At 46.8% G+C, this 12,929-nt stretch overlaps 1 protein-coding gene across 1 annotated transcript in view; it reads left to right on the top strand.

Moving 5' to 3' along the window:
• Nucleotides 1–8,952: 8,952 nt before the first annotated feature.
• Nucleotides 8,953–12,929, top strand: part of RTN1 (reticulon 1) — a 566,864-nt gene continuing 562,887 nt past the window's right edge. Inside the window, exon 1 of the mRNA XM_078660618.1 lies at nucleotides 8,953–9,357. Within this exon, the coding sequence (XP_078516744.1) occupies nucleotides 9,102–9,357 (256 nt within the window). The 5' untranslated portion in view covers nucleotides 8,953–9,101. The remainder of the gene's footprint in view (nucleotides 9,358–12,929) is intronic.

Raw genomic sequence — 12,929 nt, 5'->3', positions numbered from 1 at the left:
ACTAATAAAGTGTGGCTTATCACCCATAAGGGTATCCAGGCGCTGTACTGCAGGTATTAGTCGAAGAGCCAGGTCTTGAGTCCCTTCCTGAAGTCTGCCAATGAAAGTGACTTATGGAAGTGGAGGGGAAGGGTGTTCCAAGACTTGGCAGTGAGGTGAGAAAAGGAGCGTCCTCCGTTGTGGCAGCAGCGGATACCAGGTGTTAGAAATGGGATTTCCGGCTGACTTAGGCGTGCGCCAAAGTCAGTCAGAAACCACCACTCTAAGTCAGGGCAAGGGAGTTACACACCAAGATAACCCCTGCTTACCCCCTTGGTAACGTGACACGAGCAGTAAGGCTAAACTCGGAGGCAATGTGAGTTAAGCGTTTGCGCGTGCTCCCAGCAACAACACCCACGGCCCACCATAAAGGAAACTCCACACAAGGTTATATATAAAAATAGCCTTTGTATTATACCAAAACACATTAGATAAAAACACACACTTTACAATGTGCCAACAGGCACAGGCAGAATTTACAGGGAATTTGTACAGGATAGGGCCACCTGGACCACTGTCAGGAATATGCACTTGTAGATTTTAGAATACTTGGTAGAATTTAGCACTTAGAACATAGAATATAAAATTACTGTAGCAAAAAATAGGAAATAGAGCACACAACCAGTAACTACTGGTAACAGGTAAGTACCACCTACGCAACCCTAACCACCTTAGGAGAATATTACGCAGGGAACCAGGACCTCCCTAGTACATCTATACTAGAAGAACAACCACCTAAGCATTACAATACATGTAGGGGTATAAGCATGAACACTTTACACATGATGCATAAACATACATTCAGCGGTGTAGGAGAAAAGCACATGACGCATAAAAACATTCAGAGGTACAGCACAGAACACAATTGCGCAGAAATCACATTAGGCTACAACGAGTGACGGTCCCAAATGTCAGGGGCCTAAACGTAGCAGCTGCCCACTAAGTGCTGGGCAGCTGTAAGAACTGAGCCTGGCACCAGCGTGCCTCCTGGCTCTCTTCTGGGACTCTAGAAACAACCAAGGGGCCAAGAACCACCTGTGAGCCTCGCAGGCTCGGTGGCCAAAAGAACTATGCCCCCGGGAGCCTTGGGGGCTCTAAATGCACAAATGCCCCGGGAGCCTCGCAGGCTCGAATACAAAATGTGGCAGTCGTTGGGGTCCCTCCTCTGGGGACTTGAGATCAACAAAGGTCCCCAAGAGCCTCGTGGGCTCTAACCAAATCGCCCCCGCAACATAGGAACCCCGCTCGGGGAGCTCGAAACTACCGTGGTGCCCAGGAGCCTCTTGGGCTCGGTAAACAACTTGCCCCGTCGTTGGAGCAGCCCGCTGCCTTCGGGGCCGCTCTAGGGATGTGCTTGGGCCCCCACGGGCCTTTAACGAGCAAGGGTGCCCCCAAAAGTGAGGAGAGTACGACTGGGAGGGGGTGGGCACCGGCAATGTGCCCCAACGCCCCCCTCCTTGGACAGGAACCCCGGCCCCACTCACCGGTCTCTGGCGGCGGCGGCCCCTCTCTGGGGCGGCTCCTCACCACTTCGGGACCTCGCTGATGGCGGCGGGGAACACTGCCGGTCTCCCTCTCCACACAGGGGACCGCCGAGGCCGAGCACAGCTTATTCAGGCACACGCAGGAGCGCGGGGTCGGCTCCCGTTGCTTCCTGCTTCCAGTTTCTGGGGGAAGCACTTCCGGGTCGCGGCTGCAGCCAATGGCAGCGCGGCCCTGGGGTGTGGAGGCGGGACAGCGCCTCACAGAGGATCCCCGGGCCGGCGGCGGTGACTTTCTCGGGTAAACGAGGGGTGGGCTCCCTCTTTAGTTTAAATATAAAGCGAGGTGGGCACTCGCTTGGGCCATAAAGGGAAATAACGGCAAGGTCCCTGGCGGGGTGGGCACTCGCCAGGGATTCCAATTACAAGAAGGACCCCGGCAACAGGCGGCGTGGGCAGCCGTAAAAGTGGAAATAAAGCGTTCTGAGCGCTTAGGGGCAAATCCAGCGCTCCCCTGAAGGAAGCAACGCGCTCACCAGGCGCTTAAAGTAAAAGGTCCAGGGGAAAGTCCTTTCGGAGGTGGGGGGGGGGGCAAGGCTGGGCCCAGAGCCAGCTCACAGGGTCCTCCTAGGCAGGGAGGCAATCCCCAGTGGCGGTCCTCCTGGCGCCCAGCAGCAGCAGCCCCCCTCTGGAAAGGATTCAAGAAGAGAACCTTTTGCAAGGGGACACAGCCCCTTTTTATACATTAAATCCCTTTGTCTCAGGGTGCAGGGTGGGGGAAAAACCAGTCGCAGTTGGTTTTGGAGCACTGTGATGTGCTCACCCACCCTTTCCTTTCACTGGCCAGGCTAGGGACATTAGATGCACCACAGAGGGCGGAGCCAGCATTGTGTGGGGAAAGCCCAGCCCTTTTCAGGTCCCAGGTGCACCCCTCCCTCAATTCACACATGCTAATCTCAACACTCACCACCGGGGCAGACCCATCATGACTCATGGAGCCTGGCCCACCAGCCAGCTCCAGCCAATCACAAGCCAGCACATTCACTGCACAGACAGGCACACTTCTAGAAGTGGGACTTCCATATTAGACACAAACACGCTGCATGCATCATTGCGCAGCATTCAATCACACGAGTCCGCACATACCAGACTCGAGCCTGCACACCCCATGTATCAGGAACTACCAGGGACACATACATTCCCCATGCATTCCTATGGGAGGGCAGGCCTATCTCACCACACGCACTCAAAGTGCGCACGCACTTTCCACTGGGACACAGTGAAAGTGTGCAGAAACCAAAAATCACCATCCCCAGGTCACAAATAAAAAGCAAAAAGTTCAGGGGTGAACCTGCCAGAAGGGCAAAGTCCAACACCAGGTATCTGTGCGAGGGTGAGGTGAGCGGCGTAGAGGTTTCCTGGGTGGTAGCTGGAAGTTCAGGTGGTGGTTCATATAGGCAGGTCCTTATTCATGGAGGGCTTTGTAGGGCTTAGTAATCCACATTCCCTGTCTGCTCTAACTGCATAAAGGTGGGTCACTGATCCTCTAGTGGCCCCAGTGCCAAATTCCCATTGATTAAAATGTTTTGAATTCATGCTTTTTTTCTCTGTCACTATATTTCTGTCTTTTTTTTCTTCCAAATTCCCCCTTTTGTGTTTTTCTCTCTCTTGCTCATATAGGTTAAAGTCTGATGAGGAAAGATAAGTGCAGGTACCCGTGGGCCCCAACTGCAACCACTGGCTTAAAAAAAGTTCCTTGACAGCTAAAGATGCTTATAAGAGCTGGGCTGGCACCCCTGTCTCTCAGGGTAGCTAGTCAACAGATATCAGCCTCAGAGAATAAACAAAAGTATAAAATGAAGCATCATATGGAAAACCTTTTCGAATCAATCTGTAGTAAAAACTGGATATTGGTTTACTGAGATGATAAACTCATGAAACAGATTCAATTTAATTGATTATCCTCCTTTCCTAAACTGAGCAGGCCGGGTCATTATTGCTTAGCACAAAGTAATTCCACCCCCTACAGAATATGAAGCGGGCCCCTGATTTGACTATAGCTCTCAGGGAACGCGCGCTGCATCAGTCAGCTGAGTGTGTGCTTCGATTTGTTTGCTGGGGGTGAACTGTGTTTTTAAACTTCGCTATAATCACTTTTTAAAATTGAAATACCTGCACTATTGTAACTTACCTGCACCCTGACCCGCACTGCTCCCCGGTCCACCACGGGTCCTTATCCCGGTTGTGTGGAGGGAGTACCGGCCACGACCTCATTTAATTCCCCTCTTCTGGGTTGGAGACCAGAGAGGGCGGAGTCCCGCACTCGTATTTAAATCAATGCTCTCCCTTCCGCGCAGCGGACGCGCCCAGCTGGCGCACCGGCAGCGCGCCAAAGGCAAGCCCGTCTGCAGCTGTCCAAGCCCGTCCGGGGCCAGGGGCTACACATTATGCCTGTTTTTTAAGGTATTCCTCACCAGAACTAAAGATACTGAAAGGAGCTGCGGTCATTAGTCCTCGTATTAAGGAAAAATAAAACTCACTTGAGATTTACTCTCAGGGGAACCCCTCTCCTGCTAATCCCTTAAAAGCTACCGTCCAAAAGTCTCCCTTAAACTACAAAGGCTCAACAGCTCCATCTAGCCCTTCACTTCCGGTGCAAAAAGGACTTTCAGTATATTACTTGAATACACGCTCTATCGCAAAACACCAGCACGACATATTCTACCTGCTGGATACTGTTAAGCCAGACATCCTCCTTCTCTCCGAAACATGGCTGACTGAGGAATCGGGCCCTGACATTCGTGCGGCACTCCCCGATAACTACCACATTCTTCAGGCAGATCGACCTGCAAGGAAGGCTGGAAGAGGGGTGGCAGCCATAATTAACCAGAAACACAAATTCACCTCCATGGCCTCTTTAGACATCCCTCTAGTCGATAGCCTCTCATTAAAACGTGAGTCTCATAACTTCTCATTCATCTGTGTCTTACTTTACAGCCCCCCATCTCATACGCCCACATTCCCCCAGTTGGTGGCTGACAGGATAGCCGAATTAGTGGTCAATAACTCTCGAGTTTTAATCGTGGGGATATCAACTATTGGCTCAATGATGCACATGAAAGCCCCTGCTCTCTCTAATTCACAGAACGTTTAATGGGAATGAATTGTATTCAACATATAAAGGTCGCCACTCATGTTAAAGGGCATACTTTAGACCAGGTCTGGACTCCCAATTTGGATATTTTCCACCTACAAGTGGCCCCGTGTACATGGTCAGACCACCATCTGGTCACCTTTTTCATCCCCTATGTCCGTCCTGCCACCACCCCTCCTTTAGGCAATTTTTTAGCCAGAAACTGGAGCAGAGTGGATATGGAAGACTTTTGTTCCTTGTTAATTGCCTCGGCCCCTTCTGCTTTGGAGGAGCACCATCATTTTCAAGCGGCAAATATCAACACCTGGTTGGACGGGACCAGAGATAGCATAGCCCCTTTGAAGAAAGTCAAAATTAAGAGGCCCCATGATGTACAACGCTGGTTCTCATCAGAGCTAAAGGCAAAGAAACTAACCTTGAGGCAAGCGGAACGCAAGTGGCGACGCAATTACTGCCCTATTCTTTAAGTCATTTTTATGTCTCTTTTTAAAGATTATAAAACATCGATTCTTCAGACCAAGGCTGAGCACTTTTCGTCCAAAATACTAAGCTCAGCTAATAAAGCCAAGGAAATCTTTTCGATAGTGGACGAACTTTCTAAATTAGACCGAGTGATTGCAAAACCTACTCCTTCTCAATCTCTATGCGACTCACTCAATCACTTTTTTATTGAGATAATTGTTACTATTAAAGCAAGTATCCCTAAACGTATTGACCCTCTGCCTTACTTATGTTGCGACACAAACACTGCTTCTTTGGATCACTTTCCCCTTATTACTAAAGAAGCTTTCTTCGGCCTACTCAAGAAAGTCAGTTATGGTTCCCCTCTGGACAGCTGTCCCCCTCATATTCTCCAGGAAGTTTTTCTACGTTGTCCAGATCCTCCTTTGTCGCTCATTAACTACTTCCTTGCCCAAGGGACTGTCCCAGATCTATTTAAGATGGCTGAAGTTGTTCCTATAATCAGAAAACCTAGCTTAGATCAGCAGGTACCTGGCAACTACCACCCCATCTCTTTGCTACCTTACCTGAGCAAGGTCACGGAAGCCCATGTTGCCAATAGCCTCGACTCCTTTGTAGAACAGACCCACTATCTGGACCCTCACCAAGCAGGGTTTCGACCTGAACACTCCACCAAAACCGTTCCCTGGCAGTCCTGGACGAGTTAAGAAAGGAGGCGGACTAGGGCTCCACTCAGGCCCTGGTGCTCCTTGACTTGTCAGCTGCTTTTGACATGGTCGACCATCAGCTTTTGGTCGACCGTGCTGGCAGCGCTGGTCTCCAGGGTCTGCCACTGAAATGGATCGCCTCCTTTCTGAGTAATCACTCCCAATCTGTTCGCCTTGCTGGCTTCAGGGCAGATCAAATGAAACTGACCTGCGGGGTTCCACAGGGCTCCTCCCTCTCACCTCTACTCTTTAACCTGTATATTCTTCCCCTGATTTTAGCCTTGCGGAAGAGAAAGGTTGTTGTGTACAACTATGCCGACGACCTCCAGCTGATCTTTAACATCGATCCGTCAGCTTCATTTATCACAAACTTTCAATCCATAATGAACTTCATCAGTGATTGGATGACTACTAACCAACTTAAACTAAACCCAGATAAAACAGATTTGATTCTCACTGGTGGCTTGGTTAACCCATGGAATTCCAGCTTTTGGCCCCTATCTCTAGGGAGCCCCCCAGCCCCGGTCACGTTAGTAAAAAGGCTGGGAATTATGATCAGCAATAATCTTACCATGAAGGCCCAGGTCAGCTCATTGGTCTCAGTGTGCTTTTTCCATCTTTGCAGAATCCAAAAAATCAGCAGATTCCTCTCCCCCGAAGCCCTGACCCAAGTGGTTCTCGCCCTGATTATCTCGTGTATTGATTATGCCAATTCCCTGTACGTTGGTATACCTGCGTACCAAGTACATCGCCTGCAACAGGTCCAGAACCAGGCAGCCAGACTCATTCTTGGAGAGCCAAGGCACTCCCACGTGAAACCACTATTGAAAAGCCTTCATTGGCTTCCCATACCCCAACGGTGTCTGTTTAAGCTGGGCTTTACCATCCACAAAGCCCTGTCAGGACTTGGTCCTGCCTTTATTGCTCTAAACATTCAGCGGTATCTCCCCTCTCGCGATCTACGCTCCTCTAATAAGAACTTGACCCCTGGTCTCCCATTCTTCTAAACGGAAGTGTTGTGTAGGAATCTAGGACCCTAGTGTAATTTTCCCGATTCATGCCCATATATAGGTATAAATTACCCGATCCTTATATAGGCATAGAAATCATTCCCATATTTAGACTGAGCCTATGCAGCCCAAATATGGCATGGCTACTTCCACTAAGTTCCGAGAATCAACAACGATTTCTTAGAAAAACCAGCCTTCAGCAGCTAGGGACTTCCCCTTGCCTGAATACTAATTTATCTAGGAAATCATGGAGTTTTCAAAGAACTGAGTCTTTGATGACGTTATTATGTCCAATCATACATCAAACTCGGTACCTCCAAGGTATAAATATGCCTACATTTGCCCAGACAAACACACGGTGGTTTGGAGCAGTTCGACTATCTACTTGACCGACGTGCCCTGCAGCAGCAAGTGCCCGAAGGAAGCCGACCCTCCAGCTGACGCACTGAGAGACGCTGTCTTTTCTCTTGCCGAGAAATCCAGCTCCAGTGTTTCCAGCCTACCCTTGCGGGTTGCTGGGAAATCGAGTCCTGAGAGAGATACAAGACCTCCTTCATTCTAAAACCAAGGTACGGAGCTGATTAGACCTTTAGAGAATTCTTGGAATAGATTCTTGGCAAAGAATACTAAAACTTAAGCTACACCTCACTTACTTCTTCCCTCGTACTAGACCTAGGTTAGGTATATCGGGGTAGGCGTATTTTAGAAGCACCAGTTGAGTACTTTGTCATTATTTATCACTAAATGTATTGTATGTATTACATGTTATTTTATATGGCTTAAAAACCATACCATGCGTTTACAGTACTACTTTATAATACTTTTCATATTATATGCCTTGTACTTTATAACCAGTAATACGATTGTAGCAGTACATTTCTTATGCTTGAGAAAGAAGACTGTTCAATAAATACTTTTTATTGAAAACGCCTGTCTCTCTATTTCTCAGCACCTCTGGTGAAACGAAGCATGCACGATTGACTGAGTAAAATAGCTATCTATTGTTTCCGCGACTCTGGAGATTGATTTCTTATTCTTGGGAAACAAAGTTGTCATGTTTATGCGGTTGTCAGAAACTAATCCCTTCTTGTGAATTCGAGAAAGTTTCTAGTGACCTCTGAGCTAGCTGGCACTCACAATTAAGTTTAATATATTCGGTAGAGACCTAGTCGACCTCAGTCCTACGTCTAAACTACAGGATATATTATTCCAATGTACAGAACCTATTGGGAATATAGGAACTACACTACAGAAGAAACATGGTGGCCTTAGATAGACGTCCCTGGTCCCCCAATTTTGGAACTCCCTCCCTCTCTATTTGCGCATGGCGGACTCCTACACTTAATTTAGGAAATCACTCAAAACTTGGCTCTTCTCCCACGCTTACAATTGACACCCATTTACTGTCTGGTATTGCCACCGTTCTGCCCATAGCGCCAAGAAACCGTTTGGTGAAAGTGCGCTCTAGAAATGAATTTTAACATAACACAACATAACAGATTTTCATTGGACTTGGACTAAATGGGGGCTCCTGAAGAGATTTTTTAAGGCATGGGCAAAGTGGACAATTGCCTAGGGCCTCCACCTTCCAGAGGGCCCTTGGAAAGTGAACTTTTTCTCTCTCCTATTCTATTTCGCTGTTTCAACCTTTAACATATAATCCAATATTGTTTGGGATCACAGGGATTAAATTAGTGGAATATTGGTCATAAAATTTGAAGTTGTTGCAAGCAGGGCCCCCCCAAATCTTTCTTGCCCGGGCCCCCAAAATCCTTAACACGACACTGGCCACCTGACAGAATTGGGGGGCCCACTCCCTGCGCTGCATGGGTCAGGCAGGGGTCTGCATTACACTGGCTATTGTAGAGATGTATGAATCCCTGGGGCAAGCCATATTTTGGTACCCTTGTTTGCACCAACTTTTCATTCTATTGTCAATTCTGTGCTATTTTAAGCTCGTATTATGCCAAACAAGATTGTGTTATACGTTAAACTTTCAGGGACGCGGTCACATGTCTGCCAAGCGCCGTTTCCTAAGAGTTAACCAGCAGGGGATCCATCCCCAGTCGGTTTCTATGATAAGCCAGCCAGGGGCTGACGTCAGGACGGAGATACTGAAACCAAACAGGCCATTTTCACCTGCGTAACGCTCTACTGGAGGGTGCGCAGCCAGCTGCGGGTGTGAGAGGCTGGAAGCGACGCTCCCCCCAGGATTCGGGTGCCTGCCGACCTCCAGCCCACTCCCATCATGTCCGGAGAGGAGCCGCTCGGCTCAGGGGCGCGGTGGTACTCCGCAGGAGAGGAGGAGGCTCGAGCCGCACTAGCGGGACTGACTGGGAGCAGCGAACAGGCGGCGACCGGTGCTGGTAGCCACCGTAGCCCGGGGATCTGGGACCAGCCGCCGCCACTGCATCCGGGGAAGGACGAGGAGGGGCAGAGGTACCCAGGGAATTGGGACCAGGAGCGGCGCCCGCCCGCAGTCACCATGGAGACTGCATCCACAGGTACCCGGACAGAGCGCGCGCTGCTTCCCGTTATTAGAAAGCCGTTCTCGTTATGTAATTGATACCTGTGCACAAATATAGCACAGCGGGTGCCAACGCACTGTGCGTGTCAGCATGGTTGTTTTTAAATGGGATCTACGTCTTCGGACATATTCTGTGTAGTGTGCAGCTTCTTTACAGTGCCATTTTAAAAGGAACTGTGCAAAGAGCCACAATGCACCTGTATTTTATAATGCAAGCAAACAGTGCAACTAAAATGAGATAAAAACTGCGGCTTTTGCGTCTTCGTCCCAAAAAGTTCGCTGGCATTCTCTGTTCTCATTGGTGCAAGGGCTTCCATCTCTGCTGGTGTCTCCCCAAAACCCCTCCTTTCCGCTATATTGAGACAGATTCCGGAGCTGTGTAAATGTATTGAGCCCGTAGCTGGAAACATCTTCCTTTTTTTCATCACCACCCACCCGTGAGGAAATAACGCACCTCCAAGAATTATGTAACACAGTCAGGTTGGCCTGAACTTCTCAAACTCTCACTGTCAGATGACCTGCATTTTGGGGTCTCCCCGTGCACTTAACCTATGCCATGCCATTAAGACTTCCACGGGGAAATTAGAGTAGATGTAAACATAAAGTAAAGGTAATTAAAAACACCGTGTTCTGTGTGTTTCCATATGCCACCTTCACTCTGCGTAAATGCATATGTGAATATTAACTGGAGTTGACCCAAATATTGTTCAGCAATGTTACATTGAGGGCAAACGTGCATCAGCATAAGTGTAGATAAAAAAGCTAGTTTGTTTTAATAGTGTACCAAACACAGAATTCAGTCACACTTAGAAATATATAGGAAATAATGTTTATTTTTAAGCATTACTTGTAACGTTTATTCTAGAAGAGATGGCTGTAAAAACATTTGTGTCTGCCAATGTTTTGATCACACACATACATATTTCACATCTTAGTAATATGTTCCTTTGTTTTAATTAGTCTCTAAGCATGACCATTCAATCCAAAAACAGGAGGGCATCAAAACATGCATCATTGCTGTTTGTTTAGTTCCCGTTCGCTCCATGAACAACAAACAAAATCTGAATCTTCTGAATAGGGCCCATTGAAAACTGAACAATGCATAAAATAGCTGACAGACACATCATTTCTGCAGGCAGATGTGCTACTGAGGCAGCCATCTTCTATAAAGCTCCACCATCTAACTAATATACAATATTTTCTTTTCTTTGTATTGCGGACTACAAGCAATCAAGCAGTACAGTCCAGGTTTTCACTTGCTGTTTTCATCTCTCTCTCTCTCTCTCTCTCTCTCTCTCTCTCTCTCTCTCTCCCTCTCTCTCTCTCTCCCTCTCTCTCTGTTGTGGGTGTACGCCACGCCTCTCTGTTGTTTATGTATAACTACTGCAATAACTTTGCAGTATCCCTTGCTCACGTATTGTTTTGCATTTCTACTGAATTTCGAATTGACATACAGATATATCTATTCTTGTTTCAAGTTAATAAGAATGTTTGCGTCACTTAAGAAACAATGACATAATCAGCCTTCGTTCTTTCTTTAAACCTCAAACAAAGAGGAACATTTGCACATGATCACAACAATAAAATGGAAGAATTGTCGACGCTAAGATCGTCTACGTGTGACATTGCAAAATGCAAGCCAGATTTCCGTCAAGGAAACACACGTGTCAAATGCAGGCGGTTTAAAAGGTTCCTGTCCACATGGGAGTGATTTGCTGAAAATAAAATACACGTCATACTTAGTGTTCCGAGGGGGACAAAATCCCTAAAGTATTTCCAGAGACAGCTGTGCCTCGTTGAGTGTGAAACATCTTACAGTGCGGTTGACTATCTTGGCGAGAGCCACGTCATTGATCAAAATGTCACCTTGGGCTTTCACTATATTTGAACTGATAGTCATTTCCATGATGGAAGAAAGTGCCTATCTTATGGCCTATCTAAGTGCTTTTATTGTCATGTATGCAGGGACAACTTAAGGATTTTGGGGGCCCTGGGCCAAACGTATTTTGGGGCCCCTGTTTGGAACAGTTTTGAATTTATGATCCAACTTCAGCTCTTTCATGGCCTTTTTGGCCAGGTCACTGACAGTGCACAGGCACACTCGTCCAAATTCTAAATGTGTTTACATATAATATTTAGGGATGTTGACGGCTGCTTTCAATGTTGTAACACAGCAGCAGTTCACTAATATTGCTGCAAATATTCTGTTACACCCTCCCATTTCCCATTTGTGAGATCCTGGTTTGGATCTAAAATAAACTTTTTTTTATGGGTATTGCATGAAACATAAACACAACATTTCTCTGCAAAATGTCTGCAATAGACTCACCCAGATTAAAATAAATAAAAATAAAACTGTATTTAAAATAATGTCTTTATCAATTATTTAAGGTCATCAGGACAAAACTCTCTCCAGAATAGTGTTGGATCTATCTGGGGCCTCCTGAAAGACTGGGGCCCTGGCCTAGAGCCCACTTTTCCCATGCCTTAAAACGTCTCTGCATGTGTGTGGCACAGAGTTATGCTGTTGTTGTTTTACCTATGCATGTACTTGAAGCGAAAAGGAGCGAAGGATATGGCACATACACATAGGAGATGCCAGGCAAGTGTGACGCAATTGGTCATGACTGTGGTCGTGCTAAAAGTCCCCTACCATTCAATATACAGGAAGATTGGTACAGCTCTGATCAGCAAAGAACATGGGAAGTTCACAAACAGCTGTGCTGTGCCAGGGTTAAAACAATAGCTTTATCCTTTTTCCTGATTATCACACTTGTGGGAAATTGGTAGTAAACACTATGGGCCACACAAACAAAAGTTTTTAGTGGTCAGAAACAGATAATTGAGCAGTTTGTGACTACTAAATAGCCTTTTAACATGTACTAACCCTATTTTGCTAATCAGTAACTCATTACTGAATCGCAAGATAGGGGTTGTAAGTTGGTATTAGGAAGGGGCTTGCTAAGGGCATCCCTCTATAATAGCGAGTGGCAGGGGGACGTATGAATGTTATGCAACCGGAATGCGACTGCAAAACATTTGTAGTTTACCACCAACTTCTAGTTTGCAGTAACCCATTCGCAAATGGAAAGAGGGGTCCCAGAGGAACCCCTTCCCCTTCGCGAATGTAGGCGCAAACATGCTTTAGGAGCAGGCAGTGGACCCATGGACCACTGCCTACTCTTAAAAATGAAAAGAACACTTTTCAATTTTGTTTTTTAAATGCATCCCATTTTCCTTTATTTTAACTTATACATTTATCCCACAAATCGAATTGTGTGTCAAGTCACCTCCCAAACATCAATTAGCAAAGTAAACCAGTTCAATAAGTAATGGGGCCCTCTCAATAATTGAGTTCTAGATCAATGAAAGGTTAAAGGGTTTTATTACAACATTTAAAAATAAGAGGTACAGAATCCATACCATGAAGGCTCTCAGATGCAAAATTATACAGAGAAGGCAAAAGCTGAAAATTATTTTTAGTCCCAAATAAGCAGCGTAATTAGAAATAAATTGGACAGCATTTCTACTAGCTCAGGGAAATCTTCC

The sequence above is a fragment of the Lissotriton helveticus genome, chromosome 9 (genome assembly GCF_964261635.1).
Source record: "Lissotriton helveticus chromosome 9, aLisHel1.1, whole genome shotgun sequence".
Lineage (NCBI taxonomy): Eukaryota > Metazoa > Chordata > Amphibia > Caudata > Salamandridae > Lissotriton > Lissotriton helveticus.
Note: the sequence above shows the minus strand (reverse complement) of the source record. Positions and strands in the feature narration are given on the sequence as shown.